This window comes from Tauraco erythrolophus, chromosome 2, assembly GCF_009769465.1.
Source record: "Tauraco erythrolophus isolate bTauEry1 chromosome 2, bTauEry1.pri, whole genome shotgun sequence".
NCBI classification, from domain to species: domain Eukaryota; kingdom Metazoa; phylum Chordata; class Aves; order Musophagiformes; family Musophagidae; genus Tauraco; species Tauraco erythrolophus.
The window spans coordinates 44992409-45007445 of record NC_141466.1 but is presented as its reverse complement, the minus strand read 5'-3'; the positions used below and the strand labels follow the sequence as shown (position 1 = coordinate 45007445).

Sequence of the window (15037 nt, the reverse complement as noted above, 5' to 3'; positions counted from 1 at the left end):
CATTTCAAGTTTGATTTTACACTACCCTTTAAGAAACAGGGATTATTTTTACTTCCCACCAGTATGCCTTTTTTTAAAACAACAACAACAACAACAACAAAACAATCAACCAAACAACAACACAGCTCTTCTGGCCTAGTAATAATATTTTCTGTCTGCAGGCACAAAAAAAAAATAGGTAAAAGTTAGCATAAAGTTATTCCTAAGGAAAATGTCTCCTCTTACTTAGTGCAATCATCCAGTATGATAGTTAGTACAATAGCTCCTACATCCTTTTCTTAACCAGTCCCCAGTACAGAGAAATGGACTAAGTCCCCACATCCCAGCAATCTCCGGCTTCTCGAACTTCTCCAGGGGACTGTGACCAGCTGGCTTAATACTGTGTAACTCTGTAGATTTATTTACCATTCACATACTAAAATGTGTTGCTTCCAGGTCTATTAAATGTTCATCCACATTTTGTTGTTCCCATAATCTCAAATATAGGCTCGTGTATAGTACCATGAAGGTGTTAAATTGGTTTTACTATTTAAAAATAGTGATAATGGTAGAAATCACCTCATTATCAATATAATTGTAACTATGCTAAACTTCACAGACTAGTCTAAAACTGAGTGTTTAAAGCAATGCAAAAAACCATGTGTACTCCAGCCTTAAGTATTCCAGAATACCAGAAAATATGAGTTCAAAGTTTCTGTCTGTATTTGTAAAACATACGCAGCTTTAAACTACATTGATTTGTGCAAAATTGAATTGTTGGAGTTTATCTCCTGGTAATTCTAATCAGTTATATAAAATACAGTTTTGTAAGTCCAGCCAAAGATCTTGAATTAAGGTATTTAAGATGACTTTAATAAAAGAAAAAGAGCAATATTGAACTAAATTGTAAAGATCAGATTGTCTTGATAATCAGAAGTTTCAGATAATCAGGATGTTTCTTTATAAACAAAGCAGACTTCATTACTAGTTTCCGTAATTACTTGTTACAAAGTATATTAAAATAAAACTGATGTGTTCCTCCACATGTATTTTTTTTCCAAAATAAATCCAAATATCATTAGCACAAGATAAAGATAACTAAAGGCAATTCTTTCTCTTTAAGTTTCCACTCTTTTGTGTCCTACATGTGTAATAGCATCAAAGTAAAACAATAATTATTTCCTGTAATCAACAAGGAATTATATATGCTGTAACCTGTAACCTTTATTGTAACATACTATAAAAGGTAATAATAATAATAATATTGCATACAAGTGTTTGGTATCTATTTGTCATAGCAAAAATTATTGCTACATTTCAAGTATATCAACCAGTATTTGAATTCTATACAAACACAAATGTAAGCTAAATATTGATACATTTCAAGATGCTTTTATGTATTGTGAACTTCACCATACTGCTCATTCTTAAAAGACACAGGACTATAAACAAAGGAATTGCATACACCAGTTTAGATTTACTGTGTGATTACATGTGCTTTAATTTATGAAGCAGCAGCTTTGTAAATAAATGCTTCTAGAGTCATCCTACAGCAAACATTTGCCTCTGTTTTTCTAACACTGAGCCTCTAAACATTTGCATACACATTCACATTTGCACATGCAAATAGTCCAAATGGCCTCAAAAGGGCTATTCATATGAAAATTTTTCAGGACTGGAACATAAATACAGCTTTTAATTGCTGGTCATGGAGAACTGGATTTTAGTCGAGAAAAAAAAATTACAACCTTTCAGCTCTTATATTCCCAGTTAATTTTTATTAGGACTAAGATAGTCCTATACAAAACTGAATGTTTCAGAGGGAGGTAGTCTGACTATTTCACTGTCACAGGACACAAAGTAGGTAGTGAAGTACCCTTTGTGGAAAAGGGGGAAATGCAAGTCCTTTCTTCCTTACTGTGCTATTGTACTAATTGCAATTTATTGTCTTTTTAAATTTTGGAATACATTAACTTGGAAGAATCTAGCTTAATCAGAATTTACTTAATATTTTCTTCATGTGTACATTAAAAATACATTTAAATTGAAACACAATCCAAGTCACTACTTGCAATTACCATTTTTTGTCAGTCCTGGCTGTTAGGCTTCATTTTTAATCACTGAAAAAGATGTGATATTTTTAATAGTACCTGAATTATGCATTAGAAGATGCAATTCTAAAACCAGCAGTATTTTGTGTCATTTCACATGTAAAATACACATAGTAGTAATTAGCTGACCACACAGTTTATAACTGATTTGGCTCAGTGTCTTCACCGAATGTGTCCCAGATGTTATTGCAAAGTTTTAATACATGGATAAAAAAATAAAAATAAAAACAAAAACCCCTTTATGACGCTAATAAATAGTCTAACTTCCAAGACCATACGCAAGATTTCAATTCTTCATAAATATTTGAACTAATTTAGTAAACATTTAGAAAACTATGTACTGTGCTACAGATTTTAAATGTGACAGCTGACAACATAAATTTTCTGGATGATGATCGAGTCAATGTTAGTGCAGCTGTAGCAACAGTAAGACTTGCAAAAGCTTAAAGTTTAGTTTCAACTGTTTAAGTGCATTTTTCATAAGATTCAAAGATTGCCAATGATTTATGCTCACTACCTAAATTCTGAATTGCCAGTGAAAATAGGAAATAAAATTTGAACCCCTTAAAATTATTTTTGGAAGTAGTTTTCAACTGCATAAATTAGGAGTTAAGGTAAGGCACTATATTATCAATTTCCTGCAAATAAATAACACTTTAAACAATAACAGTTCTTTACAAAGGAAACAATCTCTGTATTGAAATGAATATAAATACAATTTACACATATTAATATTTTTACTACTTAAGTAATTCAAGCAAAATATTCAGCCTGAAAATTTATATTAGAAGCAAAATTGTGTAGTCCTGGGAGCTTGATTGTGCAAAGGCTGCAGGTTTTGGCCATAGTTCTTTAAAAACAGCCAATCCCTAAAAGAATGATTAAAAAAAAAAACGTTGATTCTCAGCGCAGAGTACAAATCTTTGTCCATATAGTCCACAGCTTCATTTTGTATTACCTTGCAGCACAAAGCTTTTTAACACATTTCTTGCATTTACTGTAATTTACATAAATTACAAGGTGCTAATCCTTAGCCTATGCATAGTCAAGATGGGATTCATCTGTTCTAACTTCTGATATAAAAGACAATCATCTACAGCCTATGCCTTAGATAGGCCATCTACAGGATACCTAACACAGGATAGGATCCAAGCTCCTTTGCAGTCAAAAGGATGGATCATCTGGAGCGTGGTACACCTCCTAAGGCAGGTACTTCAAAAAGCACACATGATAAATCCAAGCTTGAAGGCTGCCTGTTTCCCTCTAGTAACTACAAGCAGATCTAGGATGACAAGCTCAGACTTGTCGTGTGGTCATGCTCAGATTTGTCTCATGTTACAACAACAGTTGTAAACAATATATAATTATTTTCAGCAAATAAAAGCCACACAACAAAATAAAACCTGAAACTAATGGTCTCCTTGAAACTAAATAACAACCAGTCAAACCATGAGCACCAGTTCTCAATACTGAGTGTCAACTGATGAATTATGTAACATCCCACCCTTTTGTTTCCAGAATGCTGGGTTTGACGTCATCAACAGAAACTCCCAAATTCCAGTTTCTGAAACTGTCAGTTTCTGCCTGTGTTTGACTAGTCTATGTGATACTACAGATCAGGATATAACGCATAAAGAACATGGCATAAAAACTTGCCACAAAGCCTTGACTGTCTCCACACTTAGAGAGCTTTGCATGGAATTGGGATACAAAAATATGCTAAATAAGCTAAATATAGGATCATAAATCACAACCATAAATCACAGGCTTTGATAGCTAATTCTTTTTTGATTGTTTTATCTCCAGGAAAAAAGTTATGTTGATTGCACTGAATATTTCTATGAGATCTCTGTTTAAGTTTTACTTTCTGGTTATCTTTTCCACACGTTTTCCATTGAGGAAGAGAAGCTTTGTGTTTTATATCATTCAATACAATGTAAAACTCCACAAGTCTCCTAAATGTACTGCAATATTTGGGAACTAATGGACTTCTTCCACTCAAGTCCTAATAAATTCCCTGTAGCAGTGCAGGCTTTTGTAGGGTGTTGGTACCCGAGAAAATGATGATTTAGTCTTCTAGAATTAACGTGGAAATTACGGTCTGCTTCCATAACCTGCCCCGTCACGAGCAGCTGAAATGCTTTAAACAGATATATTTACTTCCCGGATTTGGTATTCAAAATGGATGCTGCTTCTTTATAGGTATTTTTCAACTAATTAAAAGTTTTAAGTCCACCTTCTGGAGCTTTGTTCAACTGCTAAGAGAGCTACAATTTAAAAAAAGTCCTTCCAAAGTCTGCTTTTCTGTGTTCATGCTCCCGCTGTTATTTTTCTGGTCTTCATAATTCTACTCAACAAAAGACAGTACACTGGTGCTTAAAATAAAATACTTAAGTAGACGGACATTAAACAATCCTTTTTTTTATTAATTCTGAGCAATCATTCCATCTCAATGCTTCATACAGATTGCTGTAACTCTGCAACCCATGCAGAGTGCATCTGCATGAGCGTGAACATGAAGGAACAACACTCAATGTTATCACAATACTTGGTCCTTGTTCTCTTGAAAACACACTGTCTAGACTGATCCACAGCAACATTTTATTTCTCATTAATTACTATTCTCCCACCTCAAAATCTCCCTGAAAGGGATTTTTTAAAAATTCACTCAAAGTCCAAAGGGATTGTGTTAACCAGTTCTCTTTTATCTTCTAACTATCTATCTAGCATGCTCAAAACTTTCTTTTCAATATTTTTATATACTGAAATCCATGTTCAATGGATCTTTTAGATACTCAGAATTATTACTTCAGTTACGTTTTTTGTTATGAAATAAGGCTCCATATTCTGCAATTTAGATTCTCAACAGATTTTTAGCAGATTAGTTACTTTATTACTGAGTTATATTAGATTCCCCTGGACAAATACCAGACAGTCCTCTTCTAAAATATCTGATTTGTTGAAGCATAATGCTTATTCCAGCATGTTATCTCCTGATGCCTCAACCTCTAATTTTCACTGGAGAAGTTAGTTCCCAAGGTAATATCCTGTGATGAAGATAGCTGTAACATAAACATAAATGTAGTTTTTCTTCAATATACTTATCCTCTCTAATTGAATTCTTTACTTGGTTATAATCCCTCAAATAGAACGACTCTGTCAATGGCTTCCAACTTCTGAATGAGTCACTTTTGTTAGACCTGTAAGCCTAAGGAAGAAAGATATAGCTGGAGTAAACTTAAATCATTTTAATTTACAACTTCAAATCTGTTCACTTTGTAGCATATCTGATATTAAGCAGTCCACTGTTGAAGCATTGTGTATCACACTGCATCTGGCAAGACAGACTCAATAAAATTGTCCTGCATGTACTGTGTGAAGTTTGCCTAGGTTTGCATACTGAAGTGAAATTACAGAACTTTGTACTGGATGCACAAAGTAAGCACTTTTAAAACATAATCTGATTTTATCTTCCCTGAGTTCAATTATCTCATTTCTCCCCATCTCTGTACTGATGTTTTTTCTGTTGGCTTCATTACCTAGTTCTTGATACTCCTCTCTTTGTATCTCCTTGCTTTGTTTTCCTTCTTTTTATTCTTAATTATTATAATATTATGGTTTTTGTGTGTGTGTGTGTGCTCTGCTTCTGTTTGACCATTTTCTGCCTCTTACTTCTTCCTCTCTGTACATGTCTTCCCATCCTACTGCAGAAAAAAAAAACCTGTCGCACACAGTTCATCAGATAGTAGACAATAAATGTATGGGAATGTTGTAGAATCCTATAATGGGAACAGTTATTTCCATCACATCACTGTATCAGTGCCAGAATAACTGCTACTGGCATGTTATAAATGCCTTAGACATACAATCTCCGGAAAAAAAAGTAGAAGGTGCCACTTCCTTAAACATGTGAAAACTAGTGCACAGAAGATAAGTTAACATTTTAAGCTCCAACTTCAATCTAGAGCATACCACAGGGGCTTCTTCATTACCTGCAGTTTACATCTTCTGGACCAGTTTCAAAGTCCAGTTGTTGACACCCATAACTACCAAAAAACATATACAATGCATAAACTTTGAGGATTCCCTTGATGGCTGGTTGCCTCTATTGTGCCATTTGGTTGAATTTTGTTAGTGAAATACAGAAATATGAAACAGAAAATATTGCCTGACACGTCTAGATATCTGAGGAAAACCAGAAAACAAAAGTTTAGTGGAAAAACGTTCATCAGTGCCTAAGGTTTGTTGCCATAAACATGCTGTGTTTCCCGAATTGACTGCCTGTTCCCTTATCTACACCTATCTGGGTCCTAAAATTCAGGCATCCCTGAGCTTAATCCTCCTGGAGAACTCAAATTTCTAGTTATGTTCTCAACTCAGAATTTAGTTCCAGAAAAATGTGGCGAGCAGTGGTGGCAGAGACCTTTTAAACAAATGGACCTCTTATAAGAGAAGTTGCTCAGGAAGGCAAACCCTGACTCTACCTGACAGATTAGCAGCTAAGTAGAGTATTTAAACTCTGGTACAAGTTATTGTTTCTTAATACAGTGAAAGGTTTTACTTTTCTATTCAGTGATTTTCCACCTGAACCATATAACCAGGCTAGGCTATAAGGATACAAGCATTTATAAGCTATCCTTGGTTGGATGTGTGTGTGTTAAAATCCTTGGGTTGGACAAGACGACCTCCAGAGGTTCCTCTCAACTTAAACCATTCCATTATTTTGATCCTCTGAGGCCGAGGTGCAACTAGAAGTCAGATCTCCCTTTCTCAAGGTAAACGCTCAAACTGTCGCACTATTGTGCAAAAATTGAGCAGTAGCATTACCTCATTACTTTTTCCAGAGGAAAAGAGATGCCAGTACTTATTCCCACATAGGTTCTCAAGTACGTAGTCTCTGAGGCATCTACCTCTATCTGATTTCAAGACCAGGTATTTTCTGAGCATGATGTAGTTTGTATTACTCAATGAATCTCACTGTTGAGTTTCTCCTTGAACCTATGCAAGCCTTTTTGCATTCACAAGGACCTTCACAATCATCTTAGGTAAGTAGCTCTGTGTGCTGTAAAAAAAAATGGAAATTAAAAAGAAAGACTGTTCAAGGGTGAGTACCATTCAGGATTATTTCAAGTTTAAAAGGAGGCACTCTAGAGAAATATAAATACTGAATAATTCCAGAATTTCACATACTAGAGACTCCGAGCACTTACTTCAATGCCTGGAGTTTTCAGAATAACTTAAGTCGAGAATATTTTTTTTCTTAGGAGTAAATTTCTTCTATCACTTTTATACCTTGATTCTACAGTGTATGAAATGATATATTATCAGTACTATAATTAAAAAAAAAGTATGCAGGATATTTTTTAAGATGCAGGCAACAGTGTTATGAGTTCTCAACAACACAAAATACATTTTATTCTGTCATCTACGATGACACACCCTCCTTTGGCACACCTTCCTTTGGGCTAAAAACTGGCTGGATGGCCAGGCCCAAAGAGTGGTGGTAAATGGGGCTAAATCCGGCTGGAGGCCGGTCACCAGTGGGGTTCCCCAGGGCTCAGTGCTGGGTCCAGTTCTGTTTAACATCTTTATCAATGACCTGGATGAGGGGATTGAATGTACCCTCAGTAAATTTGCGGACGACACCAAGTTGGGAGGCTGTGTCGATCTGCTCGAGGGTAGGGAGGCCCTTCAGAGGGATTTGAACAGACTGGATCGTTGGGCTGAGGCCAATGGCATGAGCTTTAATAAGGCCAAGTGCAGAGTCCTTCACTTGGGGTATAAAAACCCCAAGCATCGCTATAGGCTCGGGGAAGAGTGGCTGGAGAGCTGTCTGGCAGAGAAGGACCTGGGGGTCTTGGTTGACTACCGGCTTGATATGAGCCAGCAGTGTGCCCAGGTGGCCAAAAAGGCCAATGGGATACTGGCGTGTATCAAGAATAGTGTAACCAGCAGGAACAGGGAAGTGATCCTGCCCCTGTACTCGGCACTGGTGAGGCCGCACCTGGAATATTGTGTCCAGTTTTGGGCCCCTCGCTTTAAGAGAGATATTGAGCTCCTGGAGCGAGTCCAAAGAAGGGCGACTAAACTGGTCAAGGGGCTGGAAAATAAAACTTATGAGGAGCAGCTGAGGGAGTTGGGGCTGTTTAGCCTGGAGAAGAGGAGGCTGAGGGGAGACCTGATTACAGCCTACAAATACTTGAGAAAAGATGGTGGGGAAGTGGGGGAAGGGCTCTTTACATTAGTGATGGATGATAGAACAAGAGGAAATGGGTATAAGCTTAGTCAGGGCAGGTTCAGGTTGGATGTTAGGAAGTATTTCTTCTCTGAAAGGGTTGTCAGCCACTGGAATAGGCTGCCCAGGGAGGTGGTTGAGTCCCCATCCCTGGATGTGTTTAAGAATAGGGTGGATGATCTACTTAGCGATATGGTTTAATGGGGATTAGGGACGGTTGGACTCGATGATCTCTGAGGTCTTTTCCAACCTAGAAATCTATGAATCTATGAATCTATGGATGATTAAAATAAATTTGTAAAATAGAACAGATGTTTATACATACAGCTTTTTTTTTCAGTTTCCAGAGAAAACTTCACAGTTACAAAACATAGAGCAAAATTAGTAAATATATTCAATCTTAAAAAAAAATCACAACGAAGACTATTACTTCAATTAATTTAAAATGTAAACATTTGGTAGTTTACTTTTCTGTTGGTCCAAAAAAAAGCCCTGTAACATCAACTCCAGTAACTTAAGAATCTTTATATTTACCCACGCACTGGAATATTCATATTCCTTGCAGATTTAGCAACTTCTTCAAATTTTTCTATGCTTTCTTCAATTGAACAATTAATATTCATTTTGCTGAAGGATTCAGACGCTGCACCAAATACTGAGACTTCTGTAGCCCCTGCTGCAATCTGAAAAATACATTTCAATAAAACAGAATCATAACACTATACTAAAAAATTAGATTAAGGACTTAATTCTGTAGTACATTCTAGAATTTTAAAGTACATTATAAGTATATCATCCATACCTAAAATATAAGTTTCATTCCAATTTTTTTATTATCTATTGCATAAAACCAGACTGAATCAAACTTTGAGTTCATTCACTATGGCATATATCCTTCCTCTTCTTAGTAATTAGGTAAACATATTTTTAAAATGATAAATAATAATGGCATTAAGATGTAGGAAATCGTATGAATCAGCTGTGAAAATAACGATGACTGATACCTATATTCATTTTGCAGAAAAGGAAAAGATCATGTAACAACTCTGAAATATCCATCCTCTGTACAAAGCCTGTTCCTGACGAATGCCAGGAAGTCATTCTCATGCTTAGGAAAGTTCTTTGCCTTGCATGTGCCTAGAGCAGCAACAATAACCAACAGGGATTTCCTTGTTAGAGCCAACTCTAGGATCAAGGGCTCCATTGGTCTTGGTGTCATCGTCGATATGGATAATATGGAAAATGTGTATGTGAGAGTCTGCTGAGAAAAAGTCTCAGAGTAAATACCAGCCTAGAAAACGTGTAAATGTGGTGACTTCACTGAAGGGGTAATTAGCCTGGGCTTGTACTCAGTACCTCAGTACTCAGTAAATCAACCAACCTGAGGCAAACTAGAATGCTGAAAGCCAAATGACAGGAGAAGAAAATATTTAATCTTAGGAGATTAGCTAATTAATTAATTCTCACTCTCCAGTGAAAATAATACTCTTGTTCTATGAAAAAGAACAGAGCTTTTCCCTTTTCTCTTTACTCCTGCAGGATAATGTCTAAGTTTCAGCAACCCTACCAGGAACGGAAGAAAAAAAATAGCAGAAGAAGGAACTCAGAGATAACCTACAACTATCTTTGTGTTGTTTTCCTTTCATTATATCACTAAATATAATATAGAGATATAGCAGATTTAATTCGACTCATACAAGCTGTCATTGCAAAGTTGTGGCACTATAAATCTGACTATTGGTAGTTAACATGCCTACATACAGGGTTCTACTTTAACAGAGATCTCATATGCAGTATAGAAACTGAACAATAGACTACACCACAAATGGCCATCAAGCAGTATGCTTTCCAAATCCAGCTTGTCCTATATCAAGACAAAATCATAGAAGCATGAAAAATTTTCAGAAAGTGTAAAGATTTGACTATCAATGTATATGTTTTAAGAAGACCGAACCACTCCATTGAGTCTATAATTTTGGATATTTATTTTATATGAACTGAAACAATTTAAACTTTCAAGCTCTACCAAAATGAAATGCAGAATTTAAGAAATGTAATACATTCCTATAAGGTCTTTTCATTTAATTGACTCCTTTCTCATTCTTCTTCACTGCTTTCCAATATGAAGACATTGTTCAGAAACTTTTCTAGGGCCAACAAGTCAAAGAAGAAGGAACTGTCTTTCTCTTTATACACAAGCATCATCTATAGGAACTTGCAAAGACTGTTTGATCAATACTTCCATTAAAATATGAATATATAGAACTTAACATCACTCTGAATTTGCCCATTTTTCACAATGAAAATAGTTTTCAATTAAAAAAAAATGCAGCTTATTTCTAACAGGACAGGTTATATGAAATTAATTCGCAAGTTTATGGTACTGAACTGAAAGTGTCTGAAACATGAAAAAGGTAATTGTGGACATCTTCTAGGAAGACACTCACAGCAGAATGAAAACCTTGAAGATTAGGCGTGAGAACAGGATACTGGACTCCAGGATGCCGCTCAATGCCCCTCATTACTTCTTTGTGATCTGCCATCTAAAATATATAAATTATTTGCATCGATCAGCGGTTATTTTCTGGTTTTATATAGCTAAGCAGAAATTGGCTTAGACTATGTTTTTGCCTTCATTAGGTATACAGTTTGTATAAAAAGTAGAACAACAAAGGGGTTAAATTGATGTTGTACAAGCGCTCTTTTTTTTGATTTCTTAACTTTTGAACATTTGAGTTGCAAGCTTTCCAGTTCTCTATGAATACAAAACTGGGGCTAAGATTTCTACGATGTTTCTTTTTGTGTGTATCTGTAAAAACATAATTTGCATCATAAATTGACAGACTTGTGATCATGCTGATCAACTGTTACTGCAACTTTAAACTTATCGCAATGGACACAATAGGTCGAATTAACAGAATAACGGTTAATATAAATTTTAAAACCATCCAAATCTTGAAAACTTCAGCACTGATAAATGCAACTTCACAGTCTTAAGAATAAGTGAAGTTGAATTACTTAACCCTATAATCAGCATATTTGAAAAGACTAATCATAAGTCTATCCTTAAAAATACAGCAAAATCCAGTTCTCTGCATAGTATAACATTTTAATACACTTAGAATTTCTTTCAAAAGAGAATGAAACAACAACAAACTCCTTCTTTATCACTGCAAATGTCAAAGACCATTACTTTATTCAAGCATTTGCTTTCCTTAGTCTCCTCTCACAAAAGAAACTCTGCCTTTTTAAGATATTCTTACACTTTTCTCACTCAAGATTAAACACACTCCACGTACTAATCAAGAAGATGAATCAAAGACTTATTCATGTAATAAACTGTAGATCATTTAAACAAATGCATTTTCTTGAAAGAAGTAGAGGAAAAATGAGTTTATCTTTTAATTGTGTGCATTCCTGAAAACAATACAGTTAATAAAACATATCCCTCATTTTCCATGTCTTATAGATTTAGAATTTTTAAAAAAAAGAATGGCGTATTTTAAATGCTTTTTAAGCTAGCTCTCATAAAACTTCCAAAGTAAACAATATTAAATTGGATTTCTGATTCTTTGCACACTGACGAAAAGTCATTTGCGGAGTACCATATGAAAAGATATATGAACTACAAAGCTCTCTTTACTCCTTATTTTCAATGGATACTTCATTGATGACTTTGCAGTACCACAATTCTAAATATGTGATATTAAATTCTACCAGATTATTAAGTGACAATACTACTGGCAACCTCAAATCTTCTTGTCACTGGTTTGTTACTATAAAAATGAATGGATTAAAAATATCAGAAAAATGCATGTAAACCCAACATGTAACTATAAGGAAGTGGATATATCGTATGAAAAATGTTTTATAGCCAGACACAATTGACTTCTTATCAGGAAACAACTGATGGCACAAAGCAACTTTTTGTAATTGCTTCTACAGAAACTAAATCAGTGTGACCACCTAACATATCTGATAACCTCATAAAAAACATTTGGTAATGCTTTAGTTTTTTAAGAACAATTTTTCATTCCTTAATTTAATATAAATAGTATCTGCATTTCTCAGGCCAAGGAAGAATGTTTGAAACCTAATGATTAATTAAATGGCAAATGCTGGAACTAATTCCACACTTCAAAATTATAGCCTGACTTAAAATATACTAGAAAACCAAAATGACACTTTTTCAATCAGTATAAAGCTGCCAGGTCCAAATAATATTATATGTATTACATTTGTCCCACTGCTATTTTTCCTGTAAGTAAAATCCCATTTTAACACATATTGCATGTTATAAGATTTTAAATTGTAATAAAATATTTCTTTCCAAATTTCTTTAAAAATAAGCTTTCTAATGGTAGGTATTTATAATTTTTGGCCATTTAGTTATAGGTGTGGGATCCTGTTTTATATGGCACCTCACTACTGTGGAACTTTTTCTTTTAGCTTTTTTCAGTAAAAAAAAAATCTGCCAAAAAAAACAGTGGATGGGAAGCCATAAAAGAGCTTTAAAATACTAAAAAAAGAAATAAATGAATGAGTGATCTAAACATAACCGTGAATTCTATTCCCATGACCTATGTAAAGAAAAAAGAAAGGAGCAAAGACAAAGTCAAGACTGCACTCCCTATCAAAGCAACACAATCTTATCTGGTAAATAAAAAACATTTTAAACACAAATTAAGTCATTAAAATAAAGTATTCAGACATGAATTTAAGATAAGAAAGGATTGTTCATTTTTTCGAAAACTCACAAACCTGTGCTAAATTTGGTACTCCTAATAGCTCACAGGAAAAGGAAATAATTAAACAAGAAAGTAAGAAATCCACCTTTCCTTTAGACTTTTCCTTGTAACGTTTAAAAATCCCTACATTATTTTCTGCTGCCCTAACTGCCAAAGTTTGATGGCACTTGGAAAAACTTAGCCTAGTGGCTTTTAATGGACACAATCTGAAAACTCATTGCCCCTGCATTCCCACCAAAGAAATTCTGCATTGTCACTGTTCTCTTCCCCTTTCCTATTATCCTTCCCTTAGGCCCTCCCCTGGTGATCCCAGGAACTCTGAAATAGATCGGGAGTCCCTTAGAGAGTGCTGTACAGCTAGTTTGCTCTGCTAACTCATGAATAAGAAAAAGTACGATCATACCATGTTTGTCTCAGAGGAAAGCCTGGAATACAGTCCAGGTCCAGGATGCATTCTCAGTTTAAAAAGGACAAACTTTATACACATTTTGACCAAAGATGTACAACAGACAATGTTAAAATTTGAAGTATTTTCTCAAAATGATTAATTTCATGTTTTACTTTGTAAATAACTTGCATGGTCCTTACTAAACACCTAAGTACTCAAATGCTTCTGTGCAAACACGTGCTCAATTTCTTGAAAATGAGTTTAACTGCTATAGACAAGTTCCGACCAATTTCCTTCCTTGCAGGGAATGATTAAGTTTGCACAAACAGGAGCTACGCTGTATACTTCAGGAATAAGTCTGGATTTTCAGTGTTAAATCTCTAATGAAAACTGGGCACTCCTAATGCCCATGTAGTTTTGCTGCTGACTTCAGAAAGGATGGGATTTCTGCTGAATTGTACCAACTGTAAAAATTAATTTTGGAAAAATAATACGCAAATTCTTACTATTTATCAAAACTCAGGCTGCTGAAAGAGTGCTAGATCTGCAAAATAACTAATGTGCCTAAGTACTACTTCATACACAAAAGTCCCAAATTTAGATCTTCCAAACACACTTTCAAATGTGGAAAATGAAATTTTGAAATTTCATTTAGGGGAAAAGAAAAAAAGGTATGCTACCTTTCTTTTTTACATCGATGACTATTAGAGTAGAAAAGAGGTAGGAACAATATTAAATTATATTAATTATGTGTTGCCACTCAAATTCTTTAGTTACAACTGAATATTTACATAAATAAAGGGCAAAACCAAATGCACAAGTACTTTCTTTATCTCCATTCCACAGTACAATGTCAACATCGATTGTAAAGAATTTTCTCTATATTATTAAATGCAGAAAGTCACTGTCCCTTTGTAACAAATTCAAAACCAGGATAGAATCTGCAACATCTCTCCTTAACTAGAATCCTTAATAAGTAAGTGCACACGTGTTCGTATGCATGTGTATGTTCCTAACGTTAATGCTCAGAAAAGGAGGACTGTATGGTTGATAAATACATAGAAACGTAACAAGTGCAGCAGACAAAAAATGGCTTTGGGGAAGAGTCAAGTTTCCATGACAGTCCACACAACCACTAGGCCTGAGGAGTCTACGCCTTCGGTTTGGTGCTAGGGAGCTTTGTAGAGAAGTTTCCCCAGTTTGCACAAGCCCTGTGCACCTAAGTTTTCCTTCTCCAATCCTAGGTTTCTGAACTGATGTTACTGCCACAGGAACTCCCCTCTACCATGACTGTTCCCCAGAGATCAGCCCCACTGCTGTTCGTCTGGATACTCAAAATCAGTACTCAGCATCCCAACAGCTTCATATTCTCAAATCTTTATTGCTATGTCTACACTCAGCATCCTATATCCCAGCTGCCCTTTACACAGAGGATTGATACACTGCCCGCACACATCTTATCCCCACTCAGCATCCTTTGACCCAGTTCTCTTACTCATTTACTGCTGACCCTTGCACATACACACTCATACAAATTCCCATCCTCATGCTGCAAGCAGGAAACAGGGAATCACCT

General features: G+C 35.3%; 1 protein-coding gene across 4 annotated transcripts in view; it reads right to left on the bottom strand.

Annotated features, from left to right (window-relative positions):
- Positions 1 to 15037, bottom strand: part of HMGCLL1 (3-hydroxy-3-methylglutaryl-CoA lyase like 1) — an 84620-nt gene that overhangs the window by 43729 nt on the left and 25854 nt on the right. For all 4 annotated transcript variants that reach the window (XM_086608321.1, XM_086608319.1, XM_086608318.1 and 1 more), the window contains 2 exons: positions 10773 to 10868; positions 8860 to 9008 (listed from right to left, as the gene is read on the bottom strand). In XM_086608321.1, coding sequence (XP_086464447.1) covers positions 8860 to 9008; positions 10773 to 10868 — 245 coding nt within the window. The remainder of the gene's footprint in view (positions 1 to 8859; positions 9009 to 10772; positions 10869 to 15037) is intronic.